Below are 20,211 nucleotides of genomic sequence, written 5' to 3'. Positions count from 1 at the left end.
GAGAGATAGAGAAAGAAAACAGAGAAAGGAAAAGGGAGCTGGATATAAAAAGAAAAAGATGTAAAGAAAGAAATAAAAGGAGGGACAATGAGCGAGATAGCTAAAATTATCGAACAACATGACACATTATACCAGTGGCGTAGCTAGAGTATATGATGCCTGGTGCGGTACCTCATCTTGATGCCCCCCCCCCCTAAAAAAAAAACAACACAAAACAACTAACTAATTAATAACATTGCAAAACCTTACTTTTTTTTCAAAATAATATGTAGGCCTATTCATTAATCAAATATTGTTAATTCTTTCATGACCTTAATGACCTTTCATGACCGCAGCATTATCATAGCCTTTGTGTCGATGAAGTCAACAAAAGACTCACGAACCTGCACCCTGTCATTCTCCATGACAACATACCGTAAAATTTGGGAAATTTGATCCAGCTTTGAGATGTCAGGTGTACTGTCAAAAATAATAGAGAAATATTTGGCTTGTTTTACTTGCTGTATGATTTGTTTTTTTAGCGTGATCCCCCAATATTGTAATAAATTCATTTTGTATTTGTGGAGACATGTATATATTCGATATGGAACAAAGCTTAGTTCGAAGCACATGCTCCCTCAAGAGTGGATCGTACTTTGATAGTAATTTTACTAACTCTCCAGGTTTTCGTCTCTTGTATAATCAAATCTTGGGCCTTGTTGTCAATATTGTTCCCTACTCTCAGGCAAACTTCAAGTTCCTTCCAAGCAAGCGATGACTGAATGTGAGCTCTGCTGGTCTCATGTTTTTCTATTTTCGGGGATAACCTCCACGACTCATTGAATCCATCTTTGGATTTAAATGAAGATTTGGTACTTGATCTTGTTGAGAAGAGTGTGCAGGGGAAATAAGGATTCTTTTTTTTTTTTGGCGAATAATACATCCACTTTCTAAGAACTTTCTCGCCGTTTGACATTTGCTGGAAAAACCAAGCCTTTGAAAGCTTTCTAGCCTTTCCTTTTTCTGATTCTTGATGTCTATACGCCTCTCTGAATTGACTGTCCATACGCTGAACTGTTTCAGATCCTTGAGTGAAAAGGTGTATGCGAATATTATCTGTGATGACATCAGGCCAATCTCCAATGTCGTTCAGTCTAGAGTTTATTATCTTGCTTTCTGTATTGTTTACACTGTCTGATGGTTCAGCTTCTTCAGTATGAATTTTTGAGGACATGCTTGTGTGCTGTCCTTTAGTCTCTAGAACCTGCGGTATTGAAGTATTTTCTTCTTTTCACGATGTCGGCCTCATCATTTTTTTTCTGAATTCAATGATAACCGTCTCATCTTGCTTTGTTGCTTTTAATTGTTCAGTTAATTCATACCCATTAACAGCTAGCCTATAGTCGGTGGACTCTGGCAATGATGTGACTTGAAATTGTCTCGATGCTTCTTTAGACTTAAGAAATTTAAGAAACGCACCTCACTGCGGTCAAAGAAACTGCTTTATGCGGATGACATTGTCCTCTGGTCAACCGGCAAGAAAGCCGACCAAATACAGGCGGCATTACAAGCTGACCTCCAAACCATCTCCTCGTATTGCGACAAATGACAGATTCAGATAAACATTGCCAAAACGACCTGGTCCCTGTTCAGCCTATGGATCGACATTCTTAAGGCTCCATTCGAGCTTCAACTTAGTGGGCTGCGACTCCAACGTGAAAACACGCCAAAATATCTAGGGGTGACCCTGGATAGAAAGTTGTCAATGCTCCAGCACGTCCAGGAAGTTGAAAGAAAAGCCTCGGAGAAGTTAGTGTTACTAAGAAAGCTGGCCAGCACAAAGTGGGATGCCAAAGCTTACATGCTACGCACATTGTACTTAGGGGCAGTCAGATCACACATTGAGTACAGCTCAAGTATATGCTAGTAAAACTGCCCTCGAATCACTCGACCGAGTACAATCACAGGCACTAAGGTTCATTTGTGGCACCTTTCGGACAAGCCCAACAAACGCTGCTGAAATCTTAACAAACGAGGCCCCTTTACATTTAAAGAGGGAGAGGGCGGTACTTACAGCCTATGAGCGCTATAAAAGGGGCGACAACGTGTACCGTGTGTCCGAAATAAATCTAGTAAATTAGAGTCAAACTGTTCTATAGCTTACATTGTATGGAAGAAATAGTCGAGGAGATGAAACAAAATAGCGACATGACTAGTTTATAAATCATGTTTAAAATACAGTAGTTTAAGTTTGTTCGTGTCCATACAATTAGTCGTTTTTACTGAAAAGCTCACGGAAATAGGAAATTAATACACACTGGGGGAATCTTGGTGCCCCTCTCCACTTGGTGCCCTGTGCGGCCCGCACCACCCGCACATTGGTAGCTACGCCACTGCATTATACTAAACAATTATTATCAAACATAGAACTAGACCACGAGCGCCACACCACTTTGGCTCGCATCTCTAAACGAGAGGCTGAACTAAGTTGTAACAATGGCTATCTTTGTCTACATTCTTTTTCGTTTGTATTTAGTTCATAAATAATTCATTTAATGTATTAATTCGTTTCATAGCCACACCAAAATTAACTGTTTTTAAATTTCCAAAAAAAAAAAAAATATGACTGCGATAGACCGTAGAAGCAAAATAAAACAAAAAAACTGTTTTCACTGCACATGTGACAGAAATCTGGCAATACAAACGATTGAAAACATATTAATACCTTGAAAATTGGTCGGAGTAGAAAATTTTCTTTCACTGGAAGCAATCTGAAACAAAACAAAACATTAATTGAAATATTAAAAAAAAAAAATAATATCATCAATTATACAATCGTGAATATAAATCTTTAAACAAATCCTCAAAAAGGAAAAAAAAATCAATTTGGGAAAGTTGACCCTTGTGTCCGAAGCGCCATGTTCGTTTGAGATGCGCTTTGTACTGACGTAATGATGGTCCCAAGTTTGAACGAGATCAATCGTACAAGAAGGCATGAACGTCACAGGTCAATTGGACGAGCTATTGATCTATGAGCAAAAAACAATTGATCTCATTTAATTGTACTCTAATTTTTCGAGTGGCATGCGCTCTGGACTGTGATTCCGACAAAATATTAAAAAAGAAAAGTGTCTCACATGGCTACGCAGCCACAGCTATAAAGTTCCCCTCTCAGAACTAGCGATCTATATGGCAGATGATGTTAAGGTCATCTGTTTCTGTGGTTAACGGTTAACGAAAAGGGTGTCATGTGGCCAGCACAACGACCAACCGCCTTTACTCTCCCCAACTTAAGTCAGGTACCCATTAGAGCTGGGTGGACTCAAGGGTGCCCCTAAAAATCCCGAAATTCAAAATCCGAGTCTTCACGGAGATTTTAACCCAGCACCCCAGGTTCGAAAGCCAAGCGCTTAACCACTCAGCCACCGCACCTCTTAGTCACAGCTGAGACCTACTTATTTTACCATAATACGTTGTCTTGCTGAGGACGCCAAAGAAACAAATATTTCTAGAGAAAAGGTCATGACCTACTTAGCCATCTCACTTAGCTGAAGTTTCCCATCTTTGTTTCTGTCAAAAAGCTGGAGCTGTGGAAATAAGGAACAATGGAAAACATGAATTAGAGAAGGGGCGAGTCCAAAATACAATCCGTAAAAAATATTCCTAGCACAATGTCTTTGAATCCTAATAGTTAAGAAGAGTAAAATATTTTACGCGGCTACTGAGACCGGCACCTTCGATATGGGGGTCACGGAGGTCACGCTGAGACCCAGTTGAACCTGCATATTTTGTCAAACCTGGCACTAGCTTAAAGGAAAACTCTGATAGTTTTGACAATTTTTGATATAATATGTGTTTTGATTTACAGATAATGAATATAGTATTCTATTTTTTTTTATTTGCAATAATAACTTACTAATGGATTTTTTTCTGACGTAATTTTTCTGCGCATCCAAAACAGTCAGACATTCACCCGGATTCTATGTGACGTCACAGTAGCCTACTAATTTAATCTATTGACTTATTGTATAACGGGAGACCATACAGCAAAGTTTACATTCTCGTAAAAGAAATATATTTTCGTCTATGCAGTTAGATCTAAGATCTTGTAAGCAAAGAAAAAATGCGTAGATTTACATGCTTGACTAACCACGGCAGTCTGTATTTTCTCGCCAGACCACTCAACACACCACAAACGCTATCGCTTGGTTGTCTTGTCATGACCGACTATACGTACGTAATCTAGACTAGCCATACATTGACCAGCTCGTTCGAATCAGTCAGACACACGATCTGTTTACTTCTTGGGACAGAGAGAGGCTTAGATGAAAATGTTACTTTTTTTCTCGAGTTGGTTATCCTAATGCTTTTAGATCTACCTATACATGTATTTATAACTGTACCATAGCTCTGGACCAGGCCGTCACTAAGCCCAAGAGCCTGTAAGAATGAAGCGATACGATTGGTTAAATCTAGTTTCCTTTTCAGTATTGTTGAGGGAAGTGACGTATGCCTAACCTAAAAACAAAATATCATTGAACCCCTTTTTTTTGGAAATGTCAAGAATTTACTGTCTAATTTATTAAATATAAATATTTCTAAGTATTTAAATAAAAAAATGGTAAAATGTTTACTATTACAACTTTTCACGCAGAATTCAAATATGTCAATAACTCAAATTTGAAAAACTTTCGCAGTTTCCCTTTAAGTCCAGGATGCTGACGGTTGTTATAATTTCTCAATTCTTAGTTATCGCCTGTCTTCGACGATATCACTTCTTGAGATCGCAAATGTTTAAGCCGCGGTCTCACCTAAGAGTTTTCCATGTTTCTTTTAAAGCAAGTCGCTGCCAGGTGCTCAGTAACAATAGTAGTATGATCTCTGAGCTTTTCTGTACAAGGTTATCGGGAAGCACTCTTAAAGGCTTGCAGAGAAAGAGCGACGCTCATGCAATATTATGTAATAGGAAGCCAAACCGTACATTTTAACAAAGATATGAAGAGTACTAAATAATGCACAAGCTTGATATGTTGTGTTTTATCCAGAGGCATTACATAAGAAATAATGGAACCAGATAGCATAATATCATTCAGATATTGTATCAAGAATCAGTGTGAAATTATTTTTTTGGCGCGGCGGGCCGTCTGAAGTCTTAAAGATTTTGTTTTAAATTTTTATATATAAGGATACTGGTTTTTAAAAAAAATGACATTTGGCTATAGCGAAACAATTTGTAAAAATCTCTGAACATGTGGAAAATCCGAAACAGAAGACTAGTATATTTGCTAAAATGCACACAACACTGAACTATTACTTACAAATACAAAAACACAACCTAATAACAAAAATATTCTTATCACAAAGGCACATTTCATATTCCATATTCTAGGACGAATTGGTATAAGTAAAGGAACGGGTTTCCCGCATCACCTTGACAAACCAAAGACTATTTAACATGCACAACTATTAAAACAAAAAACATATACGCATTGGATCTACAGTTATCAGTGTATTAGAATGAAAATCTGAAACTTGTGTTATGCTGTAAAAACAATAACAATATATTCATTACATTTTCTTGTAGCAATGCTAACATTTTTTTTTTATTTTTTTTTCTGAACTCCTCATCAGTAAACAGACACATATCACAAAATTATTTAACGTGTTAATTATTGTTTATTTTTAGCTTGATAAGTTATTGTTTATTTTGCTCAAACGTTTGGGAAGAAGCTGATATTTGTTTTGTTTAAAGTTAGACCGTCCGTCAGGTTTAGATCTAACATAAATTAAAACATTAGAAAAGTTTTAAATGCAATTTTACTAAATTTTGTAGCTGGCAATTTTTAGGTGCAGCAGCTACATGTTTTTTTCCCCAACTTAAACCAAACCGTTATATAATTTTTTAAATTAATTATGCAAGCACACTAAACCACGTCTTACTCTACTAATCCCCAGATCAAATCAAATGTTGATATCAAGGAGAACAGATGCCAGGATTAACCGATATGCATATGCATAATTTCCGAGTGTCTATCTTTTTGTCACACAGTTTTCTTTTATCTTCAAAGCAAATGTTCTCATCATATGACGGTGTTTGTTGTCGCTGGCTACACGACGACGTTCTAAATTAGTGCTGCCCTTATTTGCAACCACACGTACAATAAAAAAAAACACATTTCGATTAAACGATTGAAGCCATTGCAGTTAACAACGGACAACTCGCGTCGGGCTCAAGAAAAACTGGTCGCCCCCACCTCCGTTACATAGATGTAATAAAAAGTAAAGTAAAAAAGTAAAGTTCCCCATTCAGACCTTGTGGTCTATACGGCTAAAAGGGTGTCATGTGGCCAGCACAACGACCAACCGCCTTTACTTTTCCCTAACTAATGTCAGGTACCCATGAGAGCTGGGTGGCCTCAGAGGCGCCCGAAGATCCCGAAATTAAAAATCCCAGTCTTCACCAGGATTCGAACCCCTGTCCCCGGTTCGGAAGCCAAGCGCTTTACCGCTCAGCCACCGCGCCTCCAGATGTAATAAAACGGGACCTCAAATCAGTGAACATCGATACTGTCATTTGGGAAGACATAGCTCTAAACCGCACTAAATGAAGAGAGACAGAGAACAAGAAAGCTATGGACAACGAAAAAAACCATCAGCTTTGGAAGAAAATCGTGCCGTGCGAAAAATGGCCGGCTCCTCTACCACCAAAGTGAAGCCACCTTAACCTGCAATAGTTGTGGACGGGAGTGTCACTCCAAAATAGGGCCCCACAGCCACATGAAAAAGTGTTCGAGATGACCCATGGTCGCTCTACGACTGAAGGAGGCCAACAGTTTTACAGACGGACATTTTCAAACAAAATTAGACTTAATATGAAGCTTGATACTTAATGCCTAAAAAAAATGAGTTTTACACACTGATATCAGATTGTCTCTTCTATACAGATTTTTTTTCAAATGGAAAGTTCTCGTAAAGGAAATTTAAAAAAAAATTATCTCCTCTGCAAACTTACTCCTCTTTGTAGAAACTCGAAGCTACGAGAAGCCAATGTACAAATAAACTTACTGTTTACACTTCTCTTGACGCGTACGCCACGTGACGCATGGTGTGGACTTTTTTCAATACTTTCACCACAGCTTTTTTGGCATCCATTTTTATACAGTATTATTTATATGTCCGTATACAATTGCGTAAATGTTTATACAGTAAGGTGTGTATGTTTATATTCTATTGTGAGGATGTTAACACACGGTTGCGTAGATTTCATTTTAGTATTGTGTAGACGTTTATACTCCTTACTCTAATATTCTTAATTAACTATTGAGCTCTAATGACCTCCTCGCTGTCGAGGACAAACTTTGACCTTTGAACTCACCATCGTGTCAGCGTACGTGATGAGCTGTTCCTCTGTGACGATTTTCTCAAATGACTTCAGGAGGTCTTTCAGGAAGTGCTGGGGAAGAAAGGTCATCAAAACATTTCCATGAACTTAAAAAACTTTGAATATTTCAAAATTCTCGTTTAATAGACATTTAAAAAAAAAACAATAAAAGAGACATTGAAAGACAGAGACATAGACATAGACAGAGACAGACAGAGACAGAGACAGAGGGTAAAATAGAGTTGACGAGTGGATGAAAGACGTATGTATCACGTAATTATATTTTTTGGAAAGTAACGTCTGTAATATATAAGATAAGATAAAAAAGATATATAGTTTGAGTAGGGCATTGAGTGAATTAGCTTTAAGGATATGTAGAGAGAGGGATTGAGGAGAGAAAATACATTTTTAGAAATTTAACAAGAACATAAAAATAAAATGTTATTTGGTGATCGTAATATTAGAAAATGCGTCCTCTGTTTTGGGACCCTTCAACTCAAGAAAACAGAATTATAGTAGAAATAGAGCCGTGAGATTTATACAAAATGAATATTCACATTTGGAGGCGCAGTGGCTGAGCGGTAAAAACCTTGGCTTTCGAACTGGGATCTTTGGGTGCCTGTGAGTCCAGCCAGCTCTAATGAACCTGACATCATGTAAAGGCGGTTGGTCGTTGTGCTGGTCAGATGACACCCTCATTAATCGTGAGCCACAGATAACTTATATAGATCGCACGATTGCAAGGTCTGAATGGGCAACTACGCTATTTTTGTATCTCTGATGTTGTTGTTTTATATTTGGTAGGTTTTATACTTACAATGTTCATTCAAAATTCCAATCATCACCTGTATTCGAACACGAGACCCCTGATTTGGAAGCCAAGCGTTTTACCACTCAACCACCGCTCGTCCACACAAATTGCATGGCATTCTGAAACTAATAAAACTGTTGTCCGAGAAATAGATGCGCATCGTGGCTATTTCTTATCCTAATGAACAGCTGAGTGGCACGTGACCCCTAATGAAACTCAGCAGACGTTATACCCATTCATCGAGGGATCACGTGAATGACATTTTATTTTGTGGTAAAGAAAGAGTTACCTTGAGTTCGTCTGCTTCTATGTATCCGCTGTGATCCTCGTCGTACTTCCGCCAAGTCTGAAACAGGATATGACGTCAGATCTATTTAAGGAAGTCTTACCTCGGGATTTTTATTATTATTTTTTATGTGAAGTTTGAATTAAATATGAGATAACTATAACTGTATACGTCCATTCAAATGTGAAAGTTATTTTCCCTTTTATGACTAAACATTTATTTAGCTGGCAACAGAGGCTTATCAACATAACGTCCTTGACATTAGTTTGTCTTTTTATACCAAAACATCTCTTCATCTTCCTATTTTTTAACATTTGTAAGTTGCGTTTTATCGCTCTCCACATTGCTCTAGATTCTTTTTCTATGTTTCTCTGTTATTTCTTAAATAATATAAACCGGGTCTTACAAAAACCGAAAACAAAACAAACAAAAAATTCGACTTTTTAAAAAACTTTTCATGACAATCCCCAATTAGATAACCTATAATATTTTTTTACAAAAAAAATAAACCTATCCCTCTTAAAGTCATCATGAGATATATGTAGAGAAATAGCTTTAAAAACACAGCAGGAGCGATTTCTTAGTTATGGAAATAATAAAGTTAGTGGGGTGGGGTGGGGGAGTAAATGAATGGAAACTATTCTATCCGTTTCGTGACAGTGTGTTATTTTAGATTGCGTGAACCATATCTTCACATTTTCTGTATGTTCATATAGTCTACATGTCTTTGAATACAAAAGTGCTGTTTATGATCAGGGATGTGTTGCTAACTGTCACTATCTAAAAGTTACTTTGGGGAGGACGTATTGTTTTTTTATTATTATTAACAAAAAAAGGAACGGATTTTCATCACCTTATTGACTAGGAAGAACTAGGATTTTTAATACTTGAATAATAAAGTAGCTATATGCCCTAGGCGACTATTAACTTGTAATAGTTTTTGAATTCAGAACTGTATAGTTCAGACTAATCACAATACAAACACACAAACGCCCCCAACCACCACCCCCCCACACACACAAGGCCGGCCCTAACAATTGCGAGGCCCTATGCAAAACTGATTGCGCGGGGCCCAGTCTGGCTAGGGAAATACAAAATTAAGATTTTGTCTTTGCAGTATATTTTTATTAAATCAAAGCTGACCAATGCCATTAATTTTTTTATTGCTCTCAGGATTGGGACACCAAAAAGACAATTGTGTCTATCTTTCAGGAGATTTTTACGAGTTTTCGGTAGATTTTAATAATTTCAGATTTCCAGGACTTTTTCGTATATTTTGCAAATTCAGGAGATTTCCTGGTGGTCCTGGAAAATTAGAAGGCCACGTAAACCCTATTATTACATAAGTTGTAATGTTTTATAATTTAATAATATACACCTAAAAATAGCGATGGTACCTATGAAAGTGTGTGGCCTACTGCAGCCGCATAGGTTGCCGTAGCCTAAGGCCGGCCCTGCCCACACAGACACACACACACTTAAATTACATTCACAAAGACACTCACCTTCATAAATTCCACGCTTGATTCCAAAGGATGCTCTCTGCGGAACAACAGGAGAAAGTTCTCCTCCATGGGAAGCAACTGGGCCAGCTATAGGAAAAAAAAATAACTAGTAAATTTAGCTCAGAAATAAAAATATGTTCTAATGTTTGTTCGTTTGTTAGCTCCGAGCTGCTTAGCTCAGAGAATTTGTTTGGGCGCCAGCTATTTAATTTGGTTTACTCCAGCGGCCATCTTTGGCCATCTTTGGCTATTTATCATACACTAAGTAAAACGTATCTTTTCATTAAAGTTAGACTCGCCCCACAGTCGGTTCTGCTCAAACTAGATTAGCTGGTTCAGATATTAGGAGAAGATGTCAGTGGCGTAGCTAGGGTGGAAGGAGGAGGGGGGAGAATTTGAAAATCCCCCCGGGCCCCCACTTGAGAGGGGCCTCCAAACGAGTGCTTTTTACATTAAAAATTAAATATTACGCAAAAGGCAAAGGGGCCCCAAAGAGGTCAAGCCCCCGGGCCCCCAATACATGAAAAATTCCTAGCTACGCCCCTGGAAAATTTTAAGACAAATCCTTGAAAATATTCTATAATTACTTTCGTCCTATCAGAATTTCAATATGGCGTAAACGTTTCATACAAAAGACTGACATGTTATAATATACATTGCACAATAAGAATTGTTTGATATAAACAGCATAAAGTCATATGGATCATATTGTTTTATTAACTGATTTGAATAAGTTTTCTACGAAAAGAACTGAATCAAAATGCATTTTAAACTATAACTTATTAGAACGTCATGTGAATAATATTGTACGCTAAGCCAACAGCCATTTTAAAAAAAGTGAAAAAGTTTTTAGATTTCATTTTTTTAATTACCGGTACTAGATCTACATACAAGGCTCAAAACAGATATTACAAACAACCCGCGAAAATTCTAGGTCAGAAATGAGTAAGCGCCAATGGAAAAAATCTATGGGAATTAATCGCGCGCTGCTCTATTTTTATATGATCAAAATTTTACAAAATTATTTATGCACCAATTTTTTTTTTTTTTTTTTTTAAAGGAAACCTCAGAATTTGCGCTATTCAGTTTTAGCTTTATCATCATAGGAATCCTTGGGCTTTATGCCTCTTTTCTTTGCCTCTTTTTTGGGCTTTATATGCCTCTTTTATGGGCCATCTTGCCTCTTTTGTGGGCTTTTTTTTTTTTTTAATATGTTTTTATTTGTAAGTTACCATAATTCACAAGTATTAAATCATAAACAATTGAAAAGTGATTAACCTAAAAATATAATAACAGTAATAGAAATATTATTTAATATCAAAGACATACTACCTAACCAATGAACCCCCTAAAGACAGAAAAATGATACAAGTATACTCTACTCCAGAACAATCAACACAATATCAGATATCCCTGACCCCCAACACCCTATTTCTGAAAAACTACATGAGCATTATACAGGTATATGAAAATCAAACTAGATAATTCTCTACTCTAAAGTCCATTATTTTTCTAAATGTTAATTCCAAGTGATTAGGATCAAACACCTTATTATTATGTAGACATTTGAGCCAGGTAGCCCAAACAAGATTCCTGTATTCGGAAACAATAATCAAGTTAAAGTTATGTATCATTTTATTTTTTAGTTTTGGCAGCTTGTTTAAAATAATAGACAAGTTAACATTTACATAATTGCCACAGTTTGCTTCCAATAGGTCCATTACAGTACTTCTAACTTGAAGGAATAATGGACATTCCAAATACATGTGTTTTTCGTTATCAGCATTTTCAAGGTGGCATAATATACATTCACGGTCATTTGCCCGTCTTCTAACCATAGGAGTCATCCCAAAGATAAGTCTATAACTAATCTCTCTAGCTTTTGGTGGGATATGTTTACTGTGTAGGTTTATGAATGTGTCCTTGAATTCTGTCACCCCAAGAACTCTCCCCCACTTAATCCTATTCACTAGGCTTTCCTGTAACAGCTTTTTAAGTGTTATGTATGATTCTTTGGTTTTGTTGTGTATTAAATGTTCATTACCAGGTAAAACTCTTGAAATAGATCTGTAAAATGGATGAGTGACTGTACCAAAATAGTGAGGAGTATCATTGTGTATTGGAAGAAGACTACTTAATCTTAAACCATAATAGTAAATTGTCAAGGGAAAGTTTGTTGGGTTTCTAACTACTTGACCTACAAATTTTAGCCTTAGCGACTGTATTTTTGTTTTAACATCTTGCAAGTTTATCCCCCCATCCTCTTTGTTTTGAATGAGTGTAGTGTGCTTAATGCTCCTAATAGTGTTTTTAAATATAAAGTTTCTAATTAACTTGTTCAGCTTGTTTATGAATTTAGGAGGTGGCTCTGTAATGTTAGCTAAATAGACAATCTTTGGAATGACCAAACTATTTATCAATACAGCTCTACCAAATATTGTAGAACCTGTGTGCTGATAACGTTTAATTAAGTTTGAGGCTTTGACAAAAATATTCTCCCACTGGTCTTTACAATAGAACAAAGGATTACAGGTATAGACAATACCACAAATCTTGATTTTATCAACAATTCTGAAAGCGCAATTCTCTTTGAATTTCCATTTCCCTAGTCCCATTACAGAGGATTTATTTATATTTATTTTTGAACCACTAGCTTCTCCGAAAAGTGTAAACTTCTTTAGTATATTCTCAATATCTTGCTCTGAAGATGGAAAAAAGGTTGTATCATCCGCATAGGCTTTGACTTTGATGGTTGAGAAGGAACGACCCGGTATATTTATCCCAATAATGGATGGGTCAGATCTTACAGATTCCAAGAAGGGTTCCAAGCAAAGGATATACAAGAAGGGGGATAAGGGACAGCCCTGTCTGACAGACCTTTGTATGAGGATACTCCTACTGAGAGAATGATTAATTATCAATCTACTTGTTGCATTGGTATAGACAAGCTTTATATATCTGATTAACAGGGAACTTATTTTACATTTCTCAAGCACCAAACTAAATAATTGCCCAAAGGGTTCCCAATGAAATTAAAGAGTGTATCACTCGTGACATTTATTTGTTTCTTTTCTGGCGTTTAATGAGTAAACATACTTATGCATATTTTCTTTTACATACTTGTTTTATTATAAACATGGAGTACGCAGTCTCATAGCAAACCGACTATTGATTTTCTGCACTTGAAGCTAATCTAAGCAGATATACAACAATTAGTTTTACATAGTCAATATTGTAAGGCCTTGTTAACAAGTATTTAATAGAGCTTCATGGAAGAATTTCCAAAATCGAACAGTGTCATCATTTAGAAAGAAGGCGAGAGTGGAACTAAAAGAATTGAAGACTAAAGACTTTGAATGAGAAGCACTTGTTGATAAGACTCCCGAGAAGTATCTACAGGCTACTAGACCATTGAACAGGTGAGGCACATCAACGGGTGTACTAGACCATTGAACAGGTGAGGCACATCAACGGGTGTACTAGACCATTAAACAGGTGAGGCACATCGACGGGTGTACTAGACCATTAAACAGGTGAGGCACATCGACGGGTGTACTAGACCATTGAACAGGTGAGGCACATCAACGGGTGTACTAGACCATTAAACAGGTGAGGCACATCAACGGGTGTACTAGACCATTAAACAGGTGAGGCACATCGACGGGTGTACTAGACCATTAAACAGGTGAGGCACATCGACGGGTGTACTAGACCATTGAACAGGTGAGGCACCTCAACGGGTGTACTAGACCATTGAGCAAGTGAGGCACATCAACGGGTGTACTAGACCATTGGGTTAGTGAGGCACATCAACGGGTGTACTAGACCATTGGGCAAGTGAAGCACATCAACGGGTGTACTAGACCATTTGGCAAGTGAGGCACATCAACGGGTGTACTAGACCATTGAACAGGTGAGGCACATCAACGGGTGTACTAGACGATTGAACAGGTGAGGCACATCAACGGGTGTACTAGACCATTGGGCAAGTGAGGCACATCAACGGGTGTACTAGACCATTGAACAGGTGAGGCACATCAACGGGTGTACTAGACGATTGAACAGGTGAGGCACATCAACGGGTGTACTAGACCATTGGGCAAGTGAGGCACATCAACGGGTGTACTAGACCATTGAACAGGTGAGGCACATCATCGGATGTACTAGACCATTGAACTAGTGAGGCACATTGCCAGTGAAGTATTACCATACCAAAAGGTGATGGCAAAGTTAATATTGCTGCTGATGGTTGCTGTATAATAAAATTTAATAATTGTTTTGTTGATGTTAAATTTTCTTAGCTTTCTAAGATAGAAGAGTCGCTTGTGAATTTTTGTGTAGAGGTTTTGACTCTTTTGATTCTCCGGCACCCAATCTCGAATCAAGTTAAAATTTTGCACAATTATTTTATGTACCTGACAAAACAAACTCAATAAAAACAAATTTAACCAAATTAGATCTAGTACATTAACTAATATTAATTATTTGTTTTGTTTTGTATCGAACAAAGGAAAGAAATCGAACTTGACAGATGTGGTGATAATAGTTGAATTTAATTCCCTTATGCAGTGGCGTAACTAAGGGGGGGGGGGGATGGGGGGGGGAGAATTTTAAAATCCCCCCGGGCCCCCACCTAGGGGGGGCCCCCAAATGGGTGTCCGAAATTTATTTGTAAAATACATAAATTAATATACTTGATTGACAAATAGTGTCAACGGGTGTCTTTTTTTAACAACATTTATGGATTAAATTTATCACAAAGACTAAACCTAAATATTTTAAAAATATTTTTGCTGCAGAGATCAATTTTTTAATACGGGTGTCTGTTTCTATTTTAAACTTTGTTGCCACGAATAAAACTGCATGATATACAGCGAATTCCAGGTATCTTGTTACCTTTACTAATAATAGATCTAAATGGCTACACTAATTAACCTTGAAGCAAAATTTACAGAATCGAGTATAACTAAAAGTTATTCTTAACAATGCTAAAATTGTCCATTATTCGGGTTTGGCGTCTATAATTTCAGAATTAAACTTCACACTCGAGTTATTACCCCTTTATTCATCTTTTCTCAATCCAATGGAAACTCTCTTTTTATTTACATCTAATGATCTAATCCTTTTGCTTTCGCACAAAACATAAACAAAAAATAATGACGTAATATCATATAATATTAATACATCCTTCCTATTGAAGTTATTATCACACCTTCCTTTTAAAGTTTTTTGATAGTGATATCTACTAGCAGGGCCGGCCCTAGCATTTGCGGGGCCCTATGCGAAACGGATCGCGCGAGCCTAGTCTGGGTAGGGATAAGCATAATGTCAAAATTATTTTTTTTAATTAGAAAATAGGCCTACTTTCGTCTTTGCAATAAATTTTTATCAAATGAAAGCTCGCAATGCCACTTTTTATTTATTGGCACCCCAAAATGTCAATTTTGTCTATTCTTTAGGAGATTTGAATAAATTCAAAAAAAAATTCAGGACTTTATAGTATATTTTGCCTTTTCATGAGATTTCCTGGAGGCCCTGAAAAATCAGGAGGTCGCGAAAACCCTGTTATTTTATATACGTTATAATTGTTTAATTTAATAATGTACACTTGGAATTAGCGCGGGGCCTATGAAAGCGCGGCGCCCACTGCGACCGGCACTGTCTACTAGGAACTTTAACAATTCGTCCACTTCTGGTTGTCTTGACTGAACAAGTTCTCTAGACGTTGGTCTATAACTGTCTGTTTCGTTTGTTGCAACTGTTTGCAGTTCATTGTCTTCATCGGTATCATAGTACCCAGAGATGTCTTCATCGAAACTCTTATGTAAAAAGCGTTGATTTCTTCTGTATGTTTTTCCATTGTTTGTCTTTATGATGTAAGATCTGGGTGCTGAATTTTTTTTATGACAACTGCTTTCTGCCATGTTTGACCTAGACGAACTCTCCGACAGAAAAATCTTTAGGTAGTCTTGCTTTTGCATCGTATTTCACTTAGCTTTTCATCTGTCGTTCGTTGAATAATGTCTCTGCATTTTCAGCTACCAATGGTTTCAATAGTTTGTGATCAGTTGGAATGATTCCCTGAGTCTTCTACTCGTCAGCAGTTGTGATGGTGAATACGGCAGTCCACTTATCGGAGTATTTCTATACTCGAGCATAACGAGATATGGATCTTTCCCACTTTTGTATACTCTGAATCCTTTTGGTTTCGCACAAAACATAAACAACCAACAATGACGTAATGCCATATAATATTAGCACAGAATCTTCTTCATGCAGTGGAAAATTACGAATTTTTTGCCTATCTTGAATTCTGGTCAAAGCTCCTGTGCCCAATTAATATAGTTAGGAAGAAACTACAAAAGTCTGGACTGCATATACGGGAATCTGCTCAAGAAATTAGTACTTTCATGCTTTCTGCAAAATGATGAGAAACTGACAAAAACCCAATCCATCGAAAAAGCAAAAGAAGGTAGTGAATACTATGGATTCCCTGTAATCAAAACAACCATATGAAAGAAAAGACTTGATGGGAAGTTGAGTTCTAATGTAGGAGTGTCAATACAACTGCAATTCAAACGTGTTGTGACAGAAGTGCTGGACAGATTTCATATGGAGATGAAGGGCAGATTCCAAAGGCTGGAAAGAAAATGGATACCTTTGGGTTTCTTCTTGAACCAAGACACCTGTTAGATGAAGACACGCTTGTGAAAAATGTGCTACTTTTCCTGTTTGTATGATGAAATAAATGGAAAATCGCTTTTTCAATTATGTCATTGATGCACGAGCACTTTTCATCAACAAACAGTAATACAATCACCAATAGACATATTGAGGAAACAGGCTTCATATGGTAATTACGTGTGCTCAGACTTTGCAAACTCCTCCAAATACCGCTAACTCAGGCCACTTCCATTACGTCATGTGAGAGATCATTCTCAAAGCTCAAGCTCATCAAAAAGTATCTCAGGAGCACACTGACGCAAGAAAGGCTTATCATGGTTTTAATGTCAGTGAAGTCACAAATACTAGAAAGTATCGATATAGTTGATGTTATAGATGTCTTTGCTGCACAGAATGCACGACGTGAAGCGATATCAATTTAGATTTGTCACTTGTGCATTATTTAACTAATAAACAACGGTATTATTCATTAAAAGAGTCTTGATGATTACTTTTTGTTAAGTTTACTGATATACTGAACCAATTTGATTTGTGGCTTATATATTTTTGCGTACATTATCTCATGTCATATGTCGAATGTCAAAATGCAAGGGGCCCCCAAAGAGGTCAATCCCCCCGGGCCCCCAAATCCCTAGTTACGCCCCTGCCCTTATGGAGGCTTGATCCTTCGAATTTAAATTCAAGTGGTACAATTTTATTTTTATGCATTTTAAAAGTTATCACGGTAGCATTCAACCAGATACACCTTCGTCTCCCTACCACTTTCCCAACTGGTCCAGACAAGTGATAAGATTATAGCGTATTGAGAAAGCTAAAAGCTTGAAATTTATTTAAACAAAAACAATTGCTAGAAATTATTCTAATCGCACAGATCTATAATCGTTAATCTAGATATATTACAAACTTAATTAAATGGCTGATCCAAAGTAATTGATACAACTACACTTGATATAAGCATTGTTTTTTTTAAGCATTTTTCTTATGTTCTTCTTGTTAAGATCATACTGGACGGCATCTATGGCGTGCTATTCCATTACAGCCAGACAAATGCATGCATAGAAAAAGTACAGATAAGCAGCCAAAGCCTCGCTACAGACTCCATGAACGAATTCCTTAGGAACTTAGAATAGAGACAAGTAAACACCTAGTTTATAACCAATATCAGGTGACCGAGCCTCGCTCGGATGAATAATTTGTCAAGAAAGGATATATACCCGAAGTCATTTTGAGAATATTTTTGTACCAGGTGGCCGAACCTCGCTCTGTTAAATAATTTCCGAAGTCATTTTGGGAATATTCTTGTAATTACGAAAATGAGCGATCGGATAAAGACTACTAATCTGAAGAGTTGTTTTAGTGTTCTGTTAGTTCTAATTGTAGGCCTAATTGTACATGTCGATTAAATTTAAAGTCTTTTAAGTCCTCCTATAGTCTAGACAAAGTACAGCTCACGTCCGTCTTATAGTTTTACAATCCATCTTTTGCGTAAAACTATTGTAGGCTTACTATTATTGGCTTGGAAGAAAGTCTTTGCAATGTAACTTCTCTACGTTATAGGGTAAAACATGCACTTAGTGACAAAGTAAAATGGCGCATTTTTTCTTATTAGACTTAAATCATGGCATTAGTTTTCTAAAGAAACGTTTCCGTGGGGCACCTCTGTTACGCCAAACAATATGCTCGTTACCCATACGGGATACGTGCCCTGCCCAGCCTGACTGTCGGACTATAGGAAGTTCATACCGGCTTTTGCCATCCATCCATCCTAGTGGTGCTATGGCCTGCTTTTACACATCCATCCATTCAGATCTCTCCTGGCCCTAACTCCAAGCTTTTTACCGAGGTTTATAGTTAAATCAAAAGAGGCTGCAGTGTACGCAAACTGGTTGACTGCTAGATGGATATCATGTTTAGTGTGAGCAAGTAAGGCGTAGAGAAGTTGTGTTATGACCATTTCCTTTGTTTTGGTACAGGACAGTAGACACCGAAGCATGAACACATGGTAATAATTTACCAGCAAAATAATAATAATAATAAGGCTTGTCTTAGAGTCCGAAAATTAATGAGGATTGCAGCTGTGACCTGCATATCTTGCCACATCCAGGGCAAGCATAACCATTGTCCGCGGTGCTCGATTAAGATTTTCTTTTAGCGTCTGCGTCTGTCCTCGGCAGCAAATTTTCTTTTGGTCTCAAATGTGTATCCGCGGCCTTTGTATAGAGGGAATTCTTTAAGTCCGACAGTTACGCTGGACAGAGCAGTATCCTGTATGGGAGACGAATCTCAGACGAACGCATGCCAAAGGCAGTCTTTTTTGGTGAGCTAAAAAGTGGTCGACGTAACACCGAAACCCTTAAAAGACCAGCTTATGGCGCAAACTTTACTTAGCTGACATAGAAGAGAGCACATGGTTGCATGCGGCCTCAGAACGAGACAGATGGAGGTCACCAGCAAAATAAACAACAATGTAAAAGGTATCTACACCGCTCTACGCAATTAAAGAATAAACAACTTATTAAGCACTTAAAACACAATAACTAATCATATATCGGCACATTTAATTTCATTACTTTTCTTTCATAGTTCTATAATAAATCAATCTACAGTAAGATGGTGCGCAAATGTTTAATTAGGTCTATTGATCCTTTAAAACTCGTTCTTGTTTGCAAAGAAATATTTTAGTGTACTGCGGTAAGCCTAGTGACGTAAGCAGCATTTTTCCCGTTTACGTCATGGAAAATTTTCATTCATAAAACATTGCAGCCAAAATTAATTTTTCGATAATGAGGCATTTTCAAACCGATATAACGGTCGACCTCGAGTTTTCCCGATGTGGCCAATGAGTTGAGAATTTTTTTCTCACTATTATGCACATACCTTGAAATTTTAAAGAAAATCGTTAGAGCCGTTTTCGAAATAAAATTTATATATATATATATATACATATAAATATATATACATACATACAAGAATTGCTCGCTTAAGAGTATAGGATTTGAAATTGTGTAGAGTACTACAGTTGTGCATCGCCCTAGGGTCAGCAGTGACATTGACACTCCGGACTCGCGGACTAGAGACGCGGCCGGAGGCAGCGACTCCGGGTCCCCCCCCCCTCCATATTCCTTTGATCTACCAGGCTGACCATGCTGGGCGCGCCATTTATGTTATGGCCCCTTGAGGGACGGCGCCAGGACGTGGACAAATGTTGTGGGAGCTCTTTTATATCCCCGCACAGTGCAATGAGGATACTCTCATGCCATTTTAGACACTCCCATGGGAGCTTTGTTTTGATACCCTTTGACCTAATCGTCACCTGTTACGATCGTTTCCACCTGGACGCCACGATGAGGCAGGGTAGCTTGTCAGAGAGTTTATAACCAGTTAAGTATGTTGCAGGTAACATGTATTGATTTTTAAATCTTTGAATTATTACTAGCCAGATATGACCCTCGGCCTGCGGGCCTTAGTTTGGGTATTACTGATCTACTGGATTGAATTTAGATCAATATCAGACTTGGAGAATGTTCCTTTCACATGTACAGTCGCTAGAGCGTACACATGGTAA

General features: G+C 37.5%; 1 protein-coding gene across 4 annotated transcripts in view; it reads right to left on the bottom strand.

Moving 5' to 3' along the window:
* The window catches only part of LOC106067792 (calbindin-32-like), a 189,053-nt gene that overhangs the window by 40,471 nt on the left and 128,371 nt on the right, over positions 1 to 20,211 (bottom strand). For all 4 annotated transcript variants that reach the window (XM_056035416.1, XM_056035417.1, XM_056035415.1 and 1 more), the window contains exons 5-9: positions 9,963 to 10,049; positions 8,461 to 8,517; positions 7,355 to 7,432; positions 3,511 to 3,566; positions 2,705 to 2,750 (exon numbers count right to left, since the gene is read on the bottom strand). In XM_056035416.1, coding sequence (XP_055891391.1) covers positions 2,705 to 2,750; positions 3,511 to 3,566; positions 7,355 to 7,432; positions 8,461 to 8,517; positions 9,963 to 10,049 — 324 coding nt within the window. The remainder of the gene's footprint in view (positions 1 to 2,704; positions 2,751 to 3,510; positions 3,567 to 7,354; positions 7,433 to 8,460; positions 8,518 to 9,962; positions 10,050 to 20,211) is intronic.

The sequence above is a fragment of the Biomphalaria glabrata genome, chromosome 7 (genome assembly GCF_947242115.1).
Source record: "Biomphalaria glabrata chromosome 7, xgBioGlab47.1, whole genome shotgun sequence".
In the NCBI taxonomy this organism is placed as follows: Eukaryota; Metazoa; Mollusca; class Gastropoda; family Planorbidae; genus Biomphalaria; species Biomphalaria glabrata.
This window is presented reverse-complemented; position numbering and strand designations above follow the sequence as displayed.